This window comes from Odontomachus brunneus, unplaced genomic scaffold (assembly GCF_010583005.1).
Source record: "Odontomachus brunneus isolate Ranch 3 - 2012 unplaced genomic scaffold, Obru_v1 Obru_scaffold_009, whole genome shotgun sequence".
In the NCBI taxonomy this organism is placed as follows: Eukaryota; Metazoa; Arthropoda; class Insecta; order Hymenoptera; family Formicidae; genus Odontomachus; species Odontomachus brunneus.
The window spans coordinates 980,200-1,003,689 of NW_022639459.1; the positions used below are offsets into that span (position 1 = coordinate 980,200).

Genomic DNA, 23,490 nt, shown 5'->3' on the forward strand with positions numbered 1-23,490 from the left:
TCGTCGTTGCTACTGCATATTCGTAGTGACATCAAAAAAATTTAATTGACGTAACTAATTTTACAAATTATTCGTTATCAGAGCAAAAGTAGTTTCGTTGGATAGAAAAAATTTGTTGAGCGTATTTGTCCTAAGAATCACGTTAATTTGCTACTGATGCAAAATAATTTATCCTTAGCAAATTTATTTGCTATCAGAGCAAAACTCCATCTGTTTATATAAATACATCACGGTGCTTATACCAAAATAATTTGTAGATTCAGCAAATTATATCCAGTAAATAGTGATTAATACTCTTTTTCTGTTCCCTCAGTAACTTTCTCGAGAATCTTAAAATCATTTTCGAGTTTTCAAATACGTTTCTCCGAAAATGGGACTGAATGTACATATCTCGTTCAATAAAGCTTGAAACACAATTTGATGAATCCAAATTTCTTCTGTCCTCTTAGTAATTTTATCAAAATCTTTAAAATAATTTCCCAATTTCCAAAAGTCGCTCTCCGAATGTTGGGTCTAATATAGCGTTAATAGCAAAGTCGCTTTTTCGCGCATGCACAGTGGGATCTATCCTGCTTATGTAAAATAAAATTTCCTCGAAACTTGTTTCATGATACAACCACTTTAATAGTAGTCACCTGAAACTTGTTCCATATGATATACTCAGATTTTTATCCATGTTTTTCATTTGAATTATGATATATGAGACCATTTCTATCTACACTTGCACGCGATCAACTGACTCTGAATTCAAATGATTCAGATAATTCAGGTAAATTCAAATAACTCTGAACTCTAACTTCTCATCCGACCGTGAATATAGATCTGAGTATCTCATACAAGACGAGTTTCAGAAAATAACTCTTAATACGAATCTAAGAAAGACAAGAAATGAAATAAAAAAGAAAACAAACGCGAAACATTTCACCTTGAAACGATTAATTGTACGGAAAAAAGTCGTTTGTCGCAGCTAAAACAGTTGTAATATATGAACATCTAAAAAATATTGCTGCGTTAGGAACTTTTCTCGCTGCAACAGCAAAGTTTCTTACTGTGAGATCGACGTAATACCAAGTTGCTAGAACATGTTGCTGTTGTACGAAAAGAATTTGCTCCTGCAGCAAACAAAATAGCTAACGCAGCATTATTTTGTAAGTGTCCATATGTTACAAGTTTCTTTTTTTCTGTGTGCCCGTTCACATTATTCCAACTGTGCGTTTTGCAAATGCAGAATCCGAGTATATTCTTTTATTCGATACTTTCTCCGCAACTTTCCCGCGTATTTTCCAATCTATTCATAAAGAAACGATGCGGGAGTTTTTGTCGTTGCAAATCGCAAATCACCGAGCGTTCATAGACACGCACTGGTAATCTTACGCCGGTTTTTCTCGACGTGCTATTAAACCGAACCCGTTATTTACCGATTGTATCGGGCGATGTGAGAATTTCTAAGGTTAAAAGTGGCATAAAAAGAGAAGAAGAAAGAGAGAGGGAGAGCATTACCTCTGCCTGATTCGAGATTCTCTCGAATTTCTAATACGAGCTAATACTCTCCACGTGGCTTCGTGCTCCTAATTGGCGCGGCGTGCAAACAAAAACGCGCGACCCCCGTTTATTAATAGCGCGCGTACGATATTATCTGATAAATTAAAAACAGTTTTGTCATCGATTGATACGCCACCGTAAATTGATGCGTGAAATAGTCATAACACGTTCGCCATCACGATTTATTCAGAGGACAGCCCATCTCGTATTTCTTTCTTTTTCTTACATAATTGTTTAAAACAGATTTGGGGTTTGATAATGTCGATATAGAAAGAGAAATTCTTGCCGTCACACACACACACACACTGTCACGTTGATACACGGAAGAGACACACACAAATCCGTTAGTGTAACTGAATATCCTGTTATCTAGGAACTTCCAGATAAAAAGCTTGACTATAGGAACAAAAAGATCCTAAACAAAAAGAAGAGAGTTTCCACTCAGTCAATCAGTCTCTCTCAGAGGTTCATTTCAATAGTTACTATTTGAAACTAATTTTAAGTGAAACACTCGGATTTGAATTCAGAGTTAGATGAAAGCTTTTTAATTGAATCGTGATTACAAATATATAAATATCACACATATACAGGGTGAGCCATTTTAATCGACGGATCCAAATTGCTCCTAAAATACGCCAGCTACAAAAAAATGGTTAGGACAAGAATTGTAGAGGACAATGGGGGTTATTTTACCGTGCTAATAATTTTGACCTTCAGATCGATTTTCAAGGTCATTCGAAGGTCAAAGTCATTTTTTAAAATTAGAACCCCTATTTTTGACACAGAATTTGAAAAGAGCAGAAAATTTTACGTTAAAAATGATATTTAGATTTTTTTTTCTGAGTCCAAGAAGGTCAAATCAAAAATGATTAAAAACAACTTAGAAAAATGTTAATGTTAATGTTAATGTTAATGTTAATTTTAAAGATTTTTATGCATGATAAGTGTTTCGCGGTACTAACAAATACTAATAGAAGAAAAGTTACGGAACGTCATTCCATTTCCGAAATTGATGCGCAATAATCTAACTTTGATATGATTATTAATAAGACGTAATAAATAAAATTTTAAAAGTAAAAGCAAACACTTTTAAAATATTGCCTTTAACAATTTTTCTTTTTTGAGTGCAGAGTAACTTGAAAAAATTTTTTTAAATATGGCTGACTATCTTCCTAATGAAATTGTTGGTATGATATTAATTTTAGGGGAATGTCATAATAATTACGATGCTGCGTCAAGGCTTTATGCTGAACGCTATGCAGAGAGGAGACATCCAAACAACACGACAATACGAAGATTGACTCAAAGAACTCGCAACGGACATCTTGTTCGGCAACGACGATGTCATGACAAAAATAAAAATCTAAATATCATTTTTAACGTAAAGTTTTCTGCTCTTTTTGAATCCGGTGTCAAAAATAAGGGTTATAATTTAAGAAAATGACTTTGACCTTCGAATGACCTTGAAAATCGATCTAAAAGTCAAAATTATTAGCACGGTAAAATGACCCGTGTCATCTACAATTCTTGTCTTAACCATTTTTTTGTAGCTGGCGTATTTTAGGAGTAATTTGGATCCGTCGATTAAAATGGCTCACCTTGTATATATTGTTGAAATGGCCCTCCTAATATCCAATAAAAAAATAGTTAATTAAGCCAATAAGAGCCGGATTTATAATAATAATTATATTAATAATTATAATAATAATAATAATAGTTATATTATACGTAATAATAATTAAAATGATAATTACAAGCACGAAAATCCTGCTCCGCCTCTTATTGGCTTAATTAACTATTTTTTTTATTAAATGTCACATCTCTCAAAATTCATCATGATGAAACATGAATCTAACTCTGAGGATAAAAGTCTGAGTATTTGACATGAGACCAGTCTCAGGTGACAAGTATTAACAACGACCTCAGTTATCTCAACCGAGTTTTGATGCAGCTGAATGTTCAGACGAATGTTTTCGGTCGCGGCAACAGAGATATCATTTCTCTTCAGCGAGTCTTTCGTCTCACTCTCCATTCAGTTACACGAACTAACATTCCATTCCCGTGTATGCGAGCGTGTTAAGCGAAAGCGATAATATACACGACGACGACGACGACGACGACGTTGGGGACGGGAACAAATGGAATTCGAAGTTTCCAGCCGCACGCACGAAAGCGCGCTTATCGTTGATATGTCCGTTAACGTCCCCGCGCAATCCTTGTCAAAATCCTCAGCGCAAATGAGACATTCGCAATCCGCGCACACGTGCAGGCCACGCAACATGCAAATATACTGCGAGGGGATGAAGGAGGCAGAAGAAGAAGAAGGAAGCAGTGAAATTTATTTATAACTGCCTCGCGCGCGGTATATCGCGCGTAAGATCAAAAATAGTCGGCCACATCGATTAACGTTGCAAATCAATGCATCTTTCCGACACTCGTTCCATCGCTGGCCGCGAGGATGCAGCTCGCAATTAGCTCCCGATCCGAGGGAGGGTCGATTAAGCCGGAGCGGAAAACAGCCGCGGGTAACGAGGAAACAGGACGCAGGAGTCGCGGGCGCATAACGCCATGCAAATTACATTGAAATTCGTTTCGCTCGATCTTTAATGACGCACTTTCGCATTTAATGCCTCCCGCGCCCGTGACGTTTCCCGCACGCTATACCCTCCCTCTTTCCCCTCGGCCACCCTCCTCTCCCCGCTTCCGCTGCTGTTATGTCGGCTCAATTATGTCGAATTGTGGGAAATGGGTTGCTAGTTTACATACATGAAAAAAGAAGAAAATGCGTTGGGAGAGAAGGAGCGGCACGCGCGAACACGCCGAATAAATCACGCGGGACTTATTATTCAGGGGTGGCATAATAAAAAAAGGAGCGGTACAAATACCGTCACGTGCGAGCCCCGTCGAGTGACAGTTTATGCAAATCATTATACGAAATGATGAAGTCGCGCTTGCCCTACAATCCACCTAAATTGTGCGTTAAAAAAAGCACCAGAGAACACTCGACGTCGCCGCGACGTTATTCGTATCGAAGGACTTGTTTTTCTTTCTTCGCATATTCCGCGCGTTCCTGGGAAAGGAGCCTAATTGAGCCAACGAGAGACGTGTTTGGCTAAACCAGTCTGGCTGGGAAACGAAAATATTTCTAGTTATTGTGACGAGATATTCAAACAGAATTATAACGAATATGCAAACAGAACATTTAGACTTGATGTGTTTGGTTAAACAACGTTGGAACTGAAACAGAATTTCTATACTGAGAAGAAAATACTTGAGAATTTATTTAAGATACGAAGTCTATTTCCGTGAAGTAAGGTTTATTTCACAGAAATAAAGTTTTAAAGATTTCTTTTTCTTAGTGTGGTTATTGCAGCCAGAAAAAAATATTTGAAATTTTATTTGTAAGATATAAAGTCTATTTCTGTAAATTTATGTCCCACAAATAAATTTTCAGATTTTTTTCTCAATATACAATCAAACATCCTGTTACTCAATACTATATGTAGACAATATATAACAGATCTGTCAATTAGAGAAATGGCGTAGTACGGACAGAAATAACTCTCAATCCGGAGGTCTTCGAGTTACCAAGATAGAAGTGGTGTGTTTTTCAGATACAACAATAACACTGAATCAAATAAGGCTAATTTCAAGCAAAACAAATCATACGCTTAAAAAACAATTTCTAATTAAAATAATAATAAAATTTCTAGCACAAAATGAATATAATTGTATCATTATATTGTGCATACAACTACACTTGATTAGTTACCTTGATCAGAATGCATCTATCTAGTTAAATTAAGGGAAATTATAGGTTGTTCAAAATCTACCAAACACAATAATATAGTTAATGTATCCGGATTTCAGATGAACTGAAGCAAGTCATTTTTCTCCATGTGCAATTGTCAAAAAATTCCTGTTGTCAAAATTCAAATATATATATATATATATATATATATATATATATATATATATATATATATATACACACGGGAAAAAAAGATCTGCTACATAATTTGCTGTATTAGCCACTTTTTCTTTGCTGCAGGAGCCAATTTCGTTGCTATGATAACAAGAAAATCTGCTCCTGCAACAAAAAAATAGCTAAAGCAGTAAATTACGTTTAGTTGTCCATCTGTAGCAAATTTGCTGTGTTAGCCACTTTTCTTGCTGTACTTTTCTTGTTATCATAGGTTGTTTTCCTAGGCAGCAAAGGAAAAGTAGCTAACACAGCGAATTATATTTAGCTGTTCATATATAGCAAATTAGTTTGCTGCTGCAGCAAATCCTTTTCTTTCGTGCAACAAATTCCCGTTTCGCGCTTGTAAGGATAAAAAATTAGCGTTATTGCAAGAATTAGGTGTAACGAAAATAAATGGAATACAGGGTGCGTTGTTAAAAGCAAACCGTAAATAAATCATTCGTAACCATTGAACATTCAATAATACACGACACGATGCGAACCATCTTTTTTCGAAGCCGGTTAAAGATTTTGGGACATAGATACAATTTTGAACGATACAAATTTGATACGTTAGCCACTTTTCTTGTTGTAGGAGCAGACTTTCCTGTTATCATAGCAAGAAAATAGTTTCCTGCTGCAAAGAAAAAGTAGCTAACACAGCGAATTATATTTAACTGTCCATATGTAGCAAATCAGTTTGCTGCTGCAACAAATTACTTCTTTCCGTGATACTTTTGCAATTGTGTGAATCTACAAAGCCCTTTGCCAAGTCGTAGCGAGCTGCTGGGAAGCACATTTCTCTTGCAGGAACTCGTGTCTCTCAGTAACGCAGTCAGTAGAAACATCCACGCAACGGTCAGACGCATGAGTGGTCGACGGGACGGTGTATATCGCAAATTTTTGTCCCCTGCCGTCGTAGCCCATGCCAGGCGAGCTTTTCAAAGCGGAGACACGCCGCTAATTAATTTGACACAATCGGCGCGCATGTCCTTTAAACAGCCGCATTTCGATGCACAAGTATGCTCGTACCTAATCGCTCGGGCGCAACGCCGCGTATGACTCAACAGATGCAGATCGACTGAGCAAATCGGATTATCGCGTGATAGGAGAACACGCGCTCTCCCGCTGCATTCTTTCGCATCCATTAACGAGTCTCCCTCGTGCAGCCGCTCAACGTCATCGCGCGCGATCCGGTGAGATATACCCCCCTGGGAATTTCAGCCATTCGATAACGTGCACTCACTCAACTTAAATATTAAGTTGGTGCAAAAGATTTGTCGTGGTTCAGCGAGTAAAATAGAAAGCAAAATTAGTTTCGAGGATCACGCGAATTACTGTGTTTTTTACCTCTTCAATTCACACATTTTACTTCTTTAATTTTATTAGGTGAGGAAAAAAGAAGGAAAGAGAGAGGGATTTTGAATACATGTTGAGTTGGTGCAAAATATCATATCGAATAAAATAAAAGACAAAATTATTTAACTTCGAGAAATGCAATAATTTTGACGAATAAGAGGAACAACATCAACTCGGTATTATTTTAACATCTAACTTCCTATTTTTCTTTTAACATTCAAACTTCTTACGAAAATTTCATAGAAATATGACGAATCTTTTTCGAAAATTCGACAACACCTGTAGATAAAATCGATTGACAAGACTATTATCTTGAACCGACTTAGAAAAGAACTTCTTTTAATCGACTTCAAAAATAATGGTAAATAATTATAAAAAATACGAAATAAAATTTCCTTTAGTAAAAATTAATAAAAATCTTAAAATCCTTAAAAAGTATGAAAAAACGTTGTCTCAATATTCCCACATAATTGTAAGCTATGATATTTTATATTATCTAATCCAAACTTATAGATTTAAATGCATAATGCGATTATGCCATTAAAATATTAAAAAGTTGCATTATTTTGTTTTATATATAATTTTTTATATATGTTTCAGAAGACTACCAAAGATTGTTATACTAAATATTAACTGTCATTAGTATTTTAATAAAAAAAAAAGATAATAAAAGAGGTAGTCTTACTGTTTTTTATTAAAAAAATATTATTAATAAATAATTAGTAAAACGTGCAACAATACATCTTTATATGTCGCATGACTTAATAAGTCACTTTCAAAAACATTTAAAAATTAGTGATTAAACAAGTTTTAAGATATCTCTCATTCTGCCCCGCGTAGAAAACATAATTAAGTTAAGTAATGTTTTTAAAATAACATCATTTCACTCCATTATACTTTCATTTGTAACTATTCTTTCACAGTAAAACTTATGTTTTCTAATCAAAGAATACTTTTATGCAGTACGAAGAAAGAGTTGATTTATTTATTTTTAATGTGTTTAATATTTTTATTTAAACATTCTCACCATGCTCCATTTTCCCTTATAATTAAAAGCCGCACGCGATTCGCATTTTTGACACAAAACTGTGATACGATACATCGCATTCGTTGCGATTCTTAAAAAATATCGCAACAATTTTATGAATCGCGCATCTCTACCTTACTGGCGAGTTCGCGGATCCCTTCACAACGGCGAATCGCTGTGTCGGATGAATCGCATGTGCCGGGCAGCGGCATGACCGAAAATCGACGGAACGTGGCAACGTGAAGTGACCGGCGAGGCGTCGCGGCGCGGCACGTCGCGTCGCGTGCGGCCAAGGTCGATCCGCGCCACCACCACCCGTATTTCACTCACTCGGCCTGTGTGTTCTCGTTTCTCTTTATAGCCGCTTGACACCCCCCACGAGAACCCGCCCCGCGAGGGTACTTCTTCTAATCCGCCGATTGTTGCTCGCGGGAGAAAAAAGAGGAAAGGCCGCCCGAGGGAGGCGCACGTCGATCGTCCAATTCGAGGGTGGACAAGCCCCTCCGGCGGGCTTGATCGATATTAACGTACGTTCCGAGGTCGGGATGGTGCGGGGATGCTTTCTGTTAAGCATTAGGTGCTTGATCCTCCGCTAGTCGCGAGTCTTTGTGAAACAAAAGTGAAAATTTCAGTAAATCTCTCATCAATTACATTCAGAGATAAACCCCTTGTCCACAACCTTGCTTTAATTCCTAAGTCTAACCTTAATTGACCAACCACAGTTGATTATTTTTAAAATTAAAGCAAGGTTGTGGACAAGGGGAAAGACGTAGTGATAACAACTATATAGATGACACGAGTTCTGCACGGAAAAAAAAAGATTTGCTGATATATGGACACACTAAAAATATTAATTGCAGGAGAAAATGTTCTTACTTTCGTAGTAAAAGTTATTTAGTTGTGATAGCTAAAAAATTTGCTAATATATATATTATGAAAGCAAGAAAATTTGCAGTTAATATTTTTAGTTATCTATTAGCAAATCTTTTTTTTTCGTGTGTATGTAGAATTGATGTATAAAACCTTAAACTTTAGGCTTTAAGGCGCATAATTCATGGAACATTCTAGTTTTTTTTAATAAAATATTGTCAAAAACATTCTAAATAACACATTTATACAGTTTCAACTGCCCAATCCTAAATGGTCCCTATTGATACCAGTGATACTTAAAGGGTTAATTACGATAAACTGCATAAAATAGTTGATTAAACTACATATATTATGACTTTTTGCATACAAAACTAGCGTAATCACCATTAACATGTTCTTCTCTGAATGTAAATCTATAATGCTTCTAAAAAATAGCTTTGTGTTATTCTTTACATCTTCATTAAATATAATAGTTATTTTTCATAGAAATAAGTAAGAAAAAAAATATACATTACTCTCTATCCGACTTTGTGTCGCACCAAATCACCCAAAACCTCTCAGGTGGCCACGATTAATAAAGAAAATTGTTATTTTTCCGAGATAAAAGTTTCAAATTCCACGCCAATTGGCTCTACTTGCTTACTTACTTCAAGAGTCTTTCAGATATATTTCAATATTTCTGTTGCTTAGATATATTTCAATATTCTGTTGCTTAGTATATAGTTAAAGTGTCTCTCTCTTCACAGATCAGTTCTGCGAGAATGCGAAGATGATAGAGAAACCGTACACATCGCTTCATGAGCTGCTGTAATGTAACGTAGGAAGCGCGTCGAAAGTTCTTCCACGGGGCTTGGCTTGGCGATTCCGTATGACGTATTACCGTGCAAATGTGTGTGTTGCTAGATTTCACTATCTGATAGTCGAGTATTATAGCATTAGTGTGCAAATTTGTGGTCAGCTATTTGCCGCGCGATCCAATTAGACGAATCGTTAGCCGATAACTCGGTTGGCTGGTGCCTTGATTCTCGCCGTTTCAAATTTTAGACCAGCCTTTCTCGCGGTGTAATTCGATTCTCGCGATTTTCTCTGTGAGACGTAACGAGTGTGCTTCGCGCGTTGAAAAAAGGATTTAATTGACGAAATAAAAATTTGATTAAAAAATCAACCAAATGATTGAAATCAACCAAATGTTTGGTAATTATAAACAAAACATTTAATTGCAAATCTCATCAAATCCTTACACTAAACTTATTTCATGACGCAACTACCTTAACACACTATTACTGGTATGTTAGAAAAATTCTAACAAAACTTCAAAAGTCGTCTTTTAATGTTGAAGAGACGATGTATGAGGATAAAGCACACATAACACGTTTGTTAATTCAAAGTGCTAGTGCAGTGTATTAAAAGCGTTAACACGTTAATAGCTTTGTGTCATCATTCCTTACAATATTAAGTATAATAGTTATTTTTCATAATAGTTATTTGTCATAACAAAAATGTGTTAACGTATTGTTAAAACACATTTCACTTTGCAGTGTAAAGCATTTCCGTGAAAATTTTTCCGAGAAGGAAAAATTGAGCGATTCCACGAATTTTTGCAACGCTAATCGCGCGATGCAGAAACAATACACGAGATATCGTTTTTCTTGCGTCGCGAAGAAACACGCGGCGTGGAGAGATCCCTCATAAAAGAAGTAGAACGGCCATATATCTGCCGTTTTATCCGCTGCGTTTTCCACAGCGCGACATATCTCCCCGTGACGAAAAAAGGTTTCAGCGTTCCACGAAAGTCAACGAGAAATCGTGGCCGAGCTGGCTCGCGTGCGAGATCCATCGGCCAGATACAAGGATGGAACTTTCGTTCCTACATCCTTGATTGTCTATCAAATATAAACCCTCCTACACTTCCTCGTAAAGAAAAAATAGAAGAATGTTAATTTCTCCTACAATAAAAAAAAATATATATAATTTTTGTGTAATATTTTTTATCATATTTTGAATTTATTTAAAAAAAACATAGCAACATGTTCCTTCAACGTTACTTAAATCACATAGAACTTGAATCTGAAGAAAACGTATTATTTCAAACTCAGTAATATACTGAGAAAAAAGTGAAAAAATACGCGAAAGATATATTTGTGAGAAGTAAGCTTTACTTCGCAGAAATAAACTTTGTATCCCACAAATTTCTAAGTATTTTTCCTCGGTATATGTTTCAACATATGATACTTTTTACTCACGCTGGAACTATCGATTGAATGACAGAATTCGATCGGATTGCTGGTGCCGCAGAATCCGTGAAAGAAAAAAATTAATGACACCGAAACGCGATATGTATCGAGATATCCCTATTGAGACGTATCTGCGCGATCATCGGGGCAAAATGATTCAGGGTGTTATAATAGATTATAAATAGACATATCGATTCGCCTCTCTATGCATGCCATGCGGTGCGTGATTAAACGCAATAGATTCCGAGTGATTTACCATTTTTGTAAAGCTACCCTTCGTCAAGCCGGGATATTTCTTTCGTGTCAAAATGGCGCATTCCTTCAAAATATGCACGCGAATTGAATAGCCTTGCGACGCGTGCAAAAACGTTTGCGCAAAAACATTGGAGGAAATATAGCGAGAAAGAGAGAGAAACAGTTAGAGAAAAGGTTTCTGTGTATGGGACTCTCTCTCGAAAACATCCATTGCCATTTCAATAAGAGACCGTGTCTTTGCGATCGCCCTTCTCCCTTCCCTCAAAGATACCAGCCGAATCCAAAGTAACCAATAAAATCCCAAAACCGATGCCAAAGGGTGTGATTATTCAAAGCATTTCCGGAATTCGCTTCGCGAGATTAAGCTGTGCTCGTAATACATGGAGCCATAAGAGCTTATAACACCGTCACGCTACTGCGGTCTTGTGAGTCACTGGAACGTAACACGGTCAGCAATAATATCACACACGAAATTACAGTGGCGAGAAGATCTCTCGCGCAGAAAGAATTCAATTTGCGTGCAATTACGGGGAATAATAATCGACACGGAAGAGAGGAGTTCGCGCGGCTGTTGTTGCCGCACGGCGCGGCGTTGGGGAACTGATCGCGGCCGGCCGATATCCTAATTGATCGACGCACGGTCGAGACGTAACATCTTGGATGTAATAAATAATGAATGAGGTGCAACGTACCCTCCGCGGTGTCGATCTCTAGCGCGCCGGTCATTCATTATTCATCGAAACCTAATTTCGAAAATGGAACTCTTAGGGAAACTGAAAATGGACCGATTAAAATTTCAAAGGCAGATCTAAAACCCCCCGTGAGCCGCGATCTCCCGTTGGAATCGTGGAGTTAATTTAATACACAACACGGAATGGGTGCAGTACTATGTCCAAGGCGATTGTAACTTTTCGTTGACGCACTAAATTTCTGATACTTGGCGCGAGCGACTGTGACAGCCAGTAACTTTTCTGACATGCCTTTGACATGACTTAAATGTTTACAAGTATGCTTATCCAGTATACAGGTATTATAATATTTGATATTTTGATTTAGGTATTATAATTTTTGAAAGGTAAAATTGAAAAAATTGTCGCAACCCTTATTCTGAGAACTTTTGACCATTCGTGGCAGCCATCTTGATTTATGACGAGAAAAGCAAGCGAGAAAACGCGCTCGAAATTCTACAAATTTGCAAAGTGGTCCAAAGATTCACTTTTTACTGTGGCAATTAATAAGTGACTGCAAAATCAATACAACAGAATTATGCGAAAAAAGATTTAGAAAGTAGGTTCCATGACGCATTAATTTTAATTAATTTAATTATTCATTGTTAGAGCAAAAGGAAAGGATCGTTTTGCTGATCTGCTCGATCGATTGCAAATGTCATATTTTTTTATGGATATATATCTTTTTATTCTTACACATTTTGCAGAAATTTTAGGCGTGTATCTTTTCGCTTCTTTAGTGTCATCCATCAAGAGTCCCCCGTTAGAAGTCTTGAAATAATGTATAAGAGAAGAAATAAAGAAAAGAAATGAACAAGAGAAAAAACAAATAAGAGAACAAATATATAAGAGAAGAAATAAATAAAAGAAAAAAGAGAAGAAAGAAATAAGAAATGGAAGAAAAGATTTTTGCATATTTTAAGGAAAGAATTCCATGTTTATATATGCGATAATTCACACACAACTATAGGACCTTAATTTTTCTCTTGAATAAATTTGTATCTATTTCTACGAACGTCGATTAAATCATAATTTAAGCTTAAACTCTATTCAGAAGGCTTTAAACTCAGGTTGAAGTTTCATCGACGTTAATAGAAACGTGTATTAGTCTATGAATACCGGACTAGGATTATAATTTTAGCACGCAAAGTTCGCTCTGATGGAATAAGGGAGCTCGCTAAATTTTCTGAAAATCATGGACCCAATCACTTTCGCGCCGCTTTCAAAGCGGAGAATCGCTCGAAATAACCAGCCGGTCGTCACAAGAGGGACAGGATAACGAGAACACGTCAACAATCGATTCTGATATCGGGAGGTAAGCGTCGATGGCGCAACAAACGTCGGATATTTTTATCAGAGCATCAGGTCTTGCGGTGGCGGCCATCGTGACGGCGAAGAAGGATCGTTCGGGGATTCTAATTTATTATCCCCTTCGAGACTAACCCGCGAGACGGGGCTCGTCGATGTAAATCCCGGCGCGATCGATAGGCACACCTCGGCCGCTTCGACCGCTACCGAAGCGAAGGTGGAGGTTTATAACTGACCGGGGTGAAGGAACTCTTGAATCTTGCGCGACTGTAGATAGGACGAACGTGCTATCCTCGGGCGTGCTCGTGTGTCTTGGCTGGCGAAGCGAAAACTTTTCGCGGAAGCGCGCCAGCCTTTTCGCGAGCATTGCTCATATCCGCGATAATAAAATCGCGTCATGCTACGAGCATGGAGAGGATCTTCACTCGCTGGCGAGGACTATCACTTCGCGGAAGTGTTTCGTTCGCGATTTTTCTATGGCGGGGAAAAACGTTTCCGTCCGCCCCCGCTGTGTTGTTCCGCGGAGCAGTTCGGGGTCGAGCGTTCGTGGAATTTGTGTGAGGCATAAAGTGTAACGGACGAAAACGACATTAATTCGAGAATCATTAACTCCAGATTGCCAATGTTAGTCATTTTACCATAGAACCTATTTTTTACATCTTTTTTCGCATAATTCTGTTGCATTGATTTTGCAGTTACTTATTGATTATCACAGTAAAAAGTGAGTCTTTGGACTACTTTGCAAATTTGTGGAATTTTTAATTGCACTTACAATAACAGTTTTGTATGAAAATTTAAAAATATTTGTAATTACTTGATTTTCCCTCTGTAAAAAATTACTATAGACTTTAAGGCAGTTTGCAAGTTAAAACGCGAAAAAACGATTAAGGGAGTTGTCTCGTGAGAATTTAATAGAAAATTGATTGATCTTTTGCGCACACCAATTTAATACAAAAAGAAAGAAAAGAAAGAGAGAATTTCTATCACTCAAACGAGTGACCAGCAACTCGTTACAGCGTTTCAACGATGATCATGAAAGTGGCACAAAAGCAGTGTAGAAAGCGCTTCCTAAGTAAAACTATCATGTTAGATTTGATTTGTTAACTCTAGAATCCTAAAATTTATACAATATCCATTTATATTTATCAATTAATTTTCAGGCAAAATAATCATCGCTAACACTTTAAAAACAACTTTCAGATAAAAGAAGTAATAAAATTTCTAGTAAAAAATATGAATATAATTTCGTTTAATTAACCAAACTGGTTACTTTAACCAAAAATATGTTCGTTCATATCTCACCAAAAAGTTTAGTTGATATATCCTTAATTCTGATTAATTCAACTAAGTTTTTCTTTCCATACACGCTTAAGATTTACGTAACTTTTTGTTGTTTAGAATTGTAAGGTTAAAGGAGATTGGGATCTGCATAATCTTGAATGTTTGCCACGTTGCGAACGTTACACGGGGATACGGTGATTATCGCGATGATCGCTTTCGCAGATTAGCGACGCTTCGTTCCCGACTTTTTTCGAAAAGAGAGAAGGAGGAGAAGAAGAGAAGACCGATTAATCACAACGACATCATTGTCGCGAGAACGCGGCTCATAATAAATGCATAATAAATTAACCGACAGGCTAATTGTCGAAATTAATTATCTCGTGGAGGATCTCGCGGAAACGGCTAAATCACGCGATCATAATTAAGTTTCGAGGGAGATCCGTCTTGAGAAGTACTAAAGCGCCACGAAAGCCCGGGTCGAACTTGGAAGCGCTGTGCAGCAATGAATAAATAACTGCGCAGTAACGCAACGTGGCCGTGCGATTTGCTTTGAGATACCCCCGCGAAATTACTGCAACACCACACAGTGTAACGAATGGCGCGATTCGCCGTATATACACTCGTCAGAGGCTCGATACACATAAACACATACACACACAGCCAGTCGCCGTAATAAGATACACAGACCCGACCAAAACACGAAATATCGTCGACGAATTGCGAGCCAGTCTACCCGCGCAGCCTCTTGAAACTAAAAGATGCAATAAATTTTTGCGCGGGATTACGACAAGAATTCAGTCGGACGTCGAGACGATTCGTAAACTCCCCTTTAAACACAAAGGAGAACTTTGTACTTGACGTGAAGCTTGCAAATTATGGCCTTATGAGTTATATATTCTGATGTTGGGAGTCGTTTAATCATTAAAAACGTGATAAAGCGTTTCGACAATTCACCAGGGTATTTAAGGGTATGTATTGCCCGTATAGTCCCTGCAAAAAGTCACTGGAAATTAGAAATACGCTGACATTTCTACTTGCCGTGTAAAAAAGAGGAATGTATAAGAATAATATATGTGTACGATATACACTTAAATATAATAACACATTCTCATTTTAACATTACATTTTTATAGTCTATCTGCTTTACTTTATATTATTTCTGACTTTTAAGCTTTTATCTCTAAATCACAATGAAACTTTGCATACATAATTTTTAATACTTAAAGTACATGTATAGAAAAATTTCTGTCATTGTCCTTTAATTATCTTTTCCTTTATTTTACTGAGTTTACACTTCAAGGTGGGGACAGCTTCTGATCCAAATTCCGAGTCAAATTGTTACTGATATTTTTTAAAGAGGCGATGTAAATTAATCTCTAATTCTTTCAAGCTTTTTTTCATTATTCTCGAGGTACGGATAATACAAGCTTAATTTATGAGCGAGCTAGTTCAGTCAAAGCGCTTCAGGCGCTTTTAATTAAACTTAGCGCACGGCTAAACATAAACACGGCTAATATAAACATATGGCTAATCATTTGGCGTTATTGAGCTGTTTAGCGAAACAATTCCGCGCTCACGTCAGAGGACGTTTGATTTTTCAGAGATATATTCTTCTATTTTCTCCGCGCTGTATTCTCCTTCTCGAAAATCTCAGCTCTAAAAATAGCACGTTGCCGCTTTAGAAGAGGGCGCCGAAGTTTCCAGGGTAAAGTTTGGGGAAAATCTCGGAATGAGCAACCAGCACGATCAACGTGTTCGAGTGGAATCCGTAGGTGTCGTGTTAGAGCGATCGCATGTGCGACGGGAAATTAAAGAGCTTCGAGATCCCGCTGGTCTCTGCTATTCTTCTCGGCGTAAGACAATCGTGTCACGAAAGTGCTTTATTTAATTGAGAATGATGCCTTGCTGCCGTGTCGCGAGATTCGGGAGATTCATCTTCTGACCTATCGCGACTTATTTCGCCGCTTATTTTCGAACGTCGCTAATACTCACGGCTCGAACTACCGCCCGCGGCGACTCGTTTTGATTGCTTATCGGCCGACTGGACGATAAGAACAGCACATTCATGCGTGTAAGCTTTAGTCAGCAGCTCACCGCATGACTTGTATGACAACTTTGCGCAATCTGACTGAAGGAACGAATTGTTGTTGCTTATTATTTATTATGAAAGATTTTTTACTTCCGCTGTGTATGAGTGTGTAAAAATATATATTTGTTTCTCGAATAAGGGACATTACTAGGTCAGTATTAAAAATTAAATTAAAGTACAAAAGTATTATCGTGTTTGTGAAGTAAAATTGAAAACAAAATTATCCAGTTTCAAAATAATGTATATAAAATAATATAAAATAATACTTTACTAATAAAGTAATTAATATCGATACAATTTCTTTTGTTAGATATCTAACAAGATATTTTTCTTTTAATATCTGAATCAATTTAAAATCTGCAACTTTCCTTGCAAGTCAAAATGTAATATAGGAACGACAAATTATATTAATATTTTGATCCAATTAACATATCACGACTCGGGATTTTTTCAGACATTTAGCAAAATCTTCCTATCTGCTGTTAACTCTGGTTTAGTATTCGTGCACGGAAAAAAAATGATTGAATTAACAGAATTCAGAATACGTCAATTAGACAATTTGATGAGATATTAACACACTATAATTTTGTGGTTAAGATAACCAGATAAATTTTGTTATATAAGCGCTTCTGACGAACAACCAGACAAATGTTTAGTAATCAAACTAAACAATTATATTCATTATTATACTCACATTTCTTACCTTTTTAACTGAAAATTGTCTTAAATGTTATTACCTTTTTAACTGAAAATTGTCTTTTAAATTGTTAGTGTATGATTATTTTACTTGAAATTTATATTTCAACAACTCGACTTTTATCCTGTGGGATTCGAACCGAAGATCTCCGGAAGATCTGTCTACGCTATGTTAACTAATACTATGTTCTGGTGTACTACCATACGGTTTGGTTGAATTAACCAAATATCTGGTCGAGTATGAACGATCCAGAAATTCCGATTGAAGTAACGTGAAGTTCTGTTTAAGTTAACAAAATTTTTGGTTGACTTAAACAGAATTCGGGTTACTTCAATCGGAATTTCCAGGTCGTTCATATTCGACCAGATATTTGGTTAATTCAACCAAACCGTATTTTTTTCCGTATAGAATATTTCATTATAATAACCAGAAATTCTATTTAGTTCGTCTCGTTTAACCAAATATGTCGCGTTAATGCGACCATGTCGTCATAACCAATCGAATTATTCCAAGTGAAAAATTCAGATACCATTGTTGTTGAATTTTAAATTATCACACATACAAACATAAAATTCTTTTCTTAGAGCATGCAAAATTGTTCACTCCTTTCCGTGTAGAATCAATATATTCTGTCTTCTATATCTGCTATCTCAAATTATCTAATTTTCAAGATAACAATTATACGCGACAGTTTTCAAGTTTGCTTCCTGAAATGTGTGCAGGAGGCTGCTGGGCCTACTCAAGCAAAATAAAGAGGGACTCACGCTGGCTCGCCGTTCTGCTCGACGCAGACGATGTTGCCGCTGAGTGTCTCGATATCCTGCCGCTTCACCACGTGCACCCCCGTCTTCTCCCTCGGCGAGGACACCCCCCGCACCGTGTTGACGCTCACCCCCGTGTCCGTCGACCTCACGCTCTCGATCGAGTCCGTGGACACGCCGGTGGAGGATTTCAAGGACACGTCGCTGCCGCGGTTCTCGTTCCTCGCGCGGACCGCACCACTGTTCGCACTCGCGTTCACTGCACCGCCCGCGGAGTTGCTCGCGTGGCTGTCGTTGCTCTTCGCCGCGCTATTCATCACCTTGTTGGTCGCCGTTGTGCTGTTCGCCATCGCGTTGTTGGCCGCCGCCGCGGTGCTCCTCATCTCCGACTGCCCGCTCGCGGCCTTCGTGTCGTTCTCCATCACCGTCGGCATCCTGTCGCTCGCCGAAGCCTCGCGACCGCCAGTTAATTTGCCAACCCCGCCGGCTGACCCGCTCTTGACCTCCGCCGACGGAGCCGAGGTCACTTCCGACTGCTCCGAGGCCTTGCCGTCGGCCGGCTTAGAACCGCGAGTGCCTTGACCGTTCCTGGTGGAACGCTGATTAGCGGAAGACTGATTGCTGGGGCGTTGATGAGTCGAACCGTCGCCGTTCGCCCTGGAGGTATTCTTCACGGGCTGACCGACGCTGCCGCTCTTCGAGTGGCCCCCGGTGCTCTCCGTGCCGACGGGGGAGTCCCTCTTCTCGTTTCCCGAACTACTCGTCTGACTCACCCTCACCTGGTTCTCCATCGTCGACATCGTGGGTTTCTCGCTCGTCGAGGCCGCGTTCTGCATCGACACCGGCTGCGGCGACTCGTCCTTAGACGCGGCAGAGGACTTGGTCACGTCGCACTCCTTCGGCTGGCTCGACCTCCCGTCGTTGCGCTCCACGAGGAGCGCGTTCGCGTCGATGTGCAACGGCTTCACCGCCGTACTCGTGGTGGTGTTCACCAGACGCTCGCTGGACGTGCCGGCTGCATGTGAAGAGGACTGTTTGAGGAGGCCCATAATATCCACCTCATCCGTTTGACCTGAGGAACTCCCGTTCACCTCAGCGAATTCCTTCGCTTCAGACAACCGGCCGTTCTGAACGGACTGATCGGCCTGCTGGTCGTTCCTCCCCTCTTTGCCAATCTTGTCCGTCTTGTTCGTCTTCTTGGCTGCTTCTGAGCCTTGGTCGGGCATGGAGATGAACCTGCCGGTGTTCGACGGCGTGATGAACGAGCCGTTCTTGCTCGTCTTCAAGGGGATCTTAGACGGCGAGACGACGCGCTCCTTGCTGGTGTTTCTGTTCTGGCTATCCCTTCGGGTGGCAGCGTTGCTCTTCTGCGGAGAGGTCCTCGGCGTCTTCGCAGGCGGCGGTCTGGAAGAGTCTCTCGTGCGATCCCCTTTCGATGAGGCCTGTGTGGTGGTCGCCGTCTTCTCCGGTTTCGTCGGGGTGCCTTGGATCGGCGAGAGTCGCGTCGACAACCTCGTCGTTTGCCGACGCCCCGGAGTTGTTGAATTACTGCTGAGGTTGCTGGTGGAGTTGGAGATGAAACGAGGCCTGGGCTCGCCGAGGCTCGTGCGACTTTTGGCGTCGGGCTTGTTCAGACGCGTCCTCGAGTCGTTGAGCCGCGTCGACTTCGCATCGCTCGCGTTCAGTCGGTCCCGCGAGTTCGAGACGTTCAGCCGCGTCTTGGAGTCGACCCGCCGGCTGATCTTTGGAGAGGGTGAACGGTCGTTGACTTTCGTCAGCGAGGTGGACCGCTGACGATACGTCGGCTGCGGTATCAGGCTCCTCCTGGGGCTGTTCTGCTGCGACACCGAAACTGGAAAGGACGAGCGAATCATTTCACGGTGACGATCGGCAATCACGATCATCTGATCTTCTCATCTCGACGTTGACCATCAGTCAACGCTACTTCGTTCTCCGCAGAGTGTCGCGGATCTGCGTATGCAGAGAGACGATCGCGAATCTCTCTTCCCCCAGCGTAAACTTGTGGAAAGTGAACAAATACTTTCAAGCTGGAAGATTTTCACTTTTCACAAGTTCACGCTAGAGGAAGAGACTTATGATCGATCTTCATGATCACAGATTTCACTTCTTAATACGATTGATGTTTACTAGCAGATATTGCAAGAGTACTGTCGCTGCTATAAATTCTACGTGCTGCAGACAACAGGTCTGCGTTAACTGTAATATTTAGAGTCCATTGTTCCAACCTCTTGGTAAACTACCTAACAGTTAAATCATATGTCTGTCTCTGTCCAATTTGAAAAAAAAACGAAAACAGACATATGATTTAATCTTTACAGGTTCACAAGATAACCGAAAGAGAAAGAAAGTATTTAATCATCTTTTATAGTTTATTATAACAAAATGAATGGAAAATACAACTACACAAACACTAACGTAGTTTTTTTAGAAATCTATATTTAAATTTATATTTCAATTTATATTTCCACAAATATGATATATTTACGAGCATTATTATGTGGTTGATTATTAGAATGTAAATATATGCTTACCAAATAAAATAAAATAACTACTGAATAGCTAGAAAAGCTAGAAAAAAACAAAATATAAGCATCGAAAATTTCACTATCGAGACTCGCGAAAAATTTGCAATTGCGGTCGATTTATTTTGATAGCTCGGGTTTGTTGGTATTGCCAGTTAAAAAAAATCGCGATAAATACATTCCGTTTTCACATTATGCCAAAAAGAAACTGTCGATCATTATAAATTCGCTACTAAATTAGAAAAAAATATCGGGGAAAAATATGTTTCATGGTCCTAAAAGGGTTAACTATCAAGTAGCTTATCAAGACGCTTATATTTTGTTTTTTTCTAGCTTTTGTGCATATTCAGTGGTTATTTTATTTTATTTGATAAGCATATATTTGCATTCTAATAATCAACCACATAATGCTCGTAAATATATCATATTTGAGGAAATATAAATTGACATTTGGAACAATCGGCCCATTCTATCTGGATCAGCAAAGCATTTTTTGGAGAGATCCCGACAAGTCGCGCGACTTACCCCTCCGCTCGACTCTGCTGCGTCTTCGTCCGTCCGCGGCGACCTCCGGGGATTGTGGCCTCGAGCGAGGCGGTGGTCCCTTGAAGCCGCGGCCGCGGAAGGGCGAGACCCTGCCGGTGGGTAGAGGGGGCGAGCCATCGCCGGACTCCGGTGTCGCCGGTCTGGCCTCCGCGAGGATCACGAAGCTGGAGCGCCGATGCGCCCTGCCGAAGGACGTCGTGGACGGAGCGACCTTGTAGGGCTCGGGTGCGCGTGGCGGCGGCGGTGGCGTCGAAGATGGTGGCCCCGGCGACAGGTAAGCGACGTCGGGGACGGCCAGCACCTTGAAAGGCGGCGGCCCTTGCCGCGCAGCGTAGCCGTCATGGTCGGTCCGCCTCATCCTTGCGTGGTCCTATCTTTCTCGTTGGAGGATCACAGCACGATTAATCCGTTGCTAGTCGATCGATTAATCTGTTAAAATTCACGCGGCAAAGAACTGTGCGATTCACGCGAGAAATTTCTGTTGTGATCCGCGACTGCGCGCGAGCTGAGACTAAAACGTTCACAGGGAAGACGCGCTTGTCTTTCCCTTTGGGAGATAACAGTACAAAGATGATTCATTGCCTATTAATCCATCAATCTATTAATTCACTGGGTAATTATTTTCGTAATTTGAAATTTTTGTTGCAATCCGCGAGTTTGCGCAAGCTGAAATTATAACGTTTATGGGAAAGATGTACTTATCTTTTCCTTTAGAAGATAATAGTATAAAAATGATTCATTCATTGTCTATTAATCCATCGATCTTAATTTCCTTAGTGATTATTTTCGCAATTTGCGCGAGAAAACTTTACTGCGCGAGCTCGCGCGAACTGAGACGTTGATGGGAAAGACGTGAAAATTGTTACTCCCATGATTGTGACAATCACAAGTCGTCGTTTGATCTGTGATCTTCACGCGCGACGAGACTGCTCGGTCTTAATTGCATTTAACGTTCGGATCGTGTTATTTCTCGCGATTTATGCGTCACAGTTCGTAGTTTTGCTACGTTACTAACATAGTTTACTAACTCGTAAACTCATGCGTTTGTACCTGGTGCCCTTCATGCAGATCGCTGCTCTGTAGCGAAGAGGGACGCCGAGAGAACCACTGTTACTCTCACCTGCAAGTAATAGAAATCTTTACTGGCGAGTAAGAGACGGAGGTGGAGAAGGAGAGAGTGCGTGACTATTTCAATAATAAACGGAGAAATTTTCGGCGCGATTACAATCGGGGAGATAGCGCGGGAGATTGCGGTTCCGCGCAGCGGCGTCCGCAGATAGAAAGCCCAGTTGCAGAAATGGAAAGAATCACGCATTCGCCCTGACTGATTCGACAGAACGAGCGCGCACTACGCTGAAAAATCAGAATTAATCATTCGTGTCGACTTTCTGCCGATCAGTTCGGCGCATTGGGAGAGCCAATAAATATTCTGATATCGCGTACAAATCAAGAAATGTGCTATGAATGTCCAGTATAGATTTGAATTTGCAAATTTGACAGAGTCGCTGATTTCAACTGAAATAATTTAAGCTAAAAATAATCTTAAATAATGTAAACTTTAAATACCAAACCCAAGCGCTTAAGATAATTTTTTATGTGATTTGTTTATATATTATTATATAGATAATTTTTTTGTACTTAAAACAACGCTAGAATATCATACCATTAAATCCCTATATTGATGTCTTTGTACATTACTTTGAAAAAATTCGTAAAATCTTCCTGTTTTTTGGTTATTTAAACCAAAAGTCCTTAACTTTTCACTTGGGTCAATTTAACCCTTTCAGTCCCAAGAATGAAATTTTGAATTTATGTATATTATTAGAGCATTTCTATGACTTAGAATATACACAAAATTCAAAAATACAAAAAAATATTTATTGATTTTTTTATTTTGATTTTTTGATATTGGCAAGATTTGCAACTACTTGAAGCTCCGTAATGGAGAATAGAACATCCACAATTGTATGGTATCGGACTGAATCACTTAGCGAGAGCGGGGGAAAAGATAGAGTGGCAAAACCTGACCCACACAATTGTGGATATAGGGACTGAAAGGGTTAAAAACTTCCTGGTTTCTTGGTTATATAGTAAACCAGAAGTCTTTAATTTTTCACTTTGATTAATTTGAGCACTAAACTACGGTTAAAACGCGTTTCACATCCGCCTGTAGTTCCACTACACGTCGAGATCAGCGTGAAAGCAGTCTCACTGGTCGAGTCGCGCTTATGAAGGAAACTGAAGAGAACGTTTTAGTCCGTTGCATTAACACTGATAAGAGTTCCT

The 23,490-nt window shown here is 39.4% G+C and overlaps 1 protein-coding gene across 9 annotated transcripts in view; it reads right to left on the reverse strand.

Moving 5' to 3' along the window:
- Window positions 1-23,490, reverse strand: part of LOC116840355 (mucin-5AC-like) — a 52,884-nt gene that overhangs the window by 13,800 nt on the left and 15,594 nt on the right. For 3 of the 9 annotated variants that reach the window (XM_032806968.1, XM_032806973.1, XM_032806969.1), the window contains exons 2-4: window positions 22,255-22,324; window positions 21,184-21,578; window positions 18,119-19,967 (exon numbers count right to left, since the gene is read on the reverse strand). In XM_032806968.1, the coding sequence (XP_032662859.1) occupies window positions 18,119-19,967; window positions 21,184-21,562 (2,228 nt within the window). In that variant the 5' untranslated portion in view covers window positions 21,563-21,578; window positions 22,255-22,324. Of the gene's footprint in view, window positions 1-18,118; window positions 19,968-21,183; window positions 21,579-22,232; window positions 22,325-22,867; window positions 23,486-23,490 lie in introns of those variants that run through there. The other 6 variants (XM_032806967.1, XM_032806971.1, XM_032806970.1 and 3 more) reach the window with 6 other exon arrangements.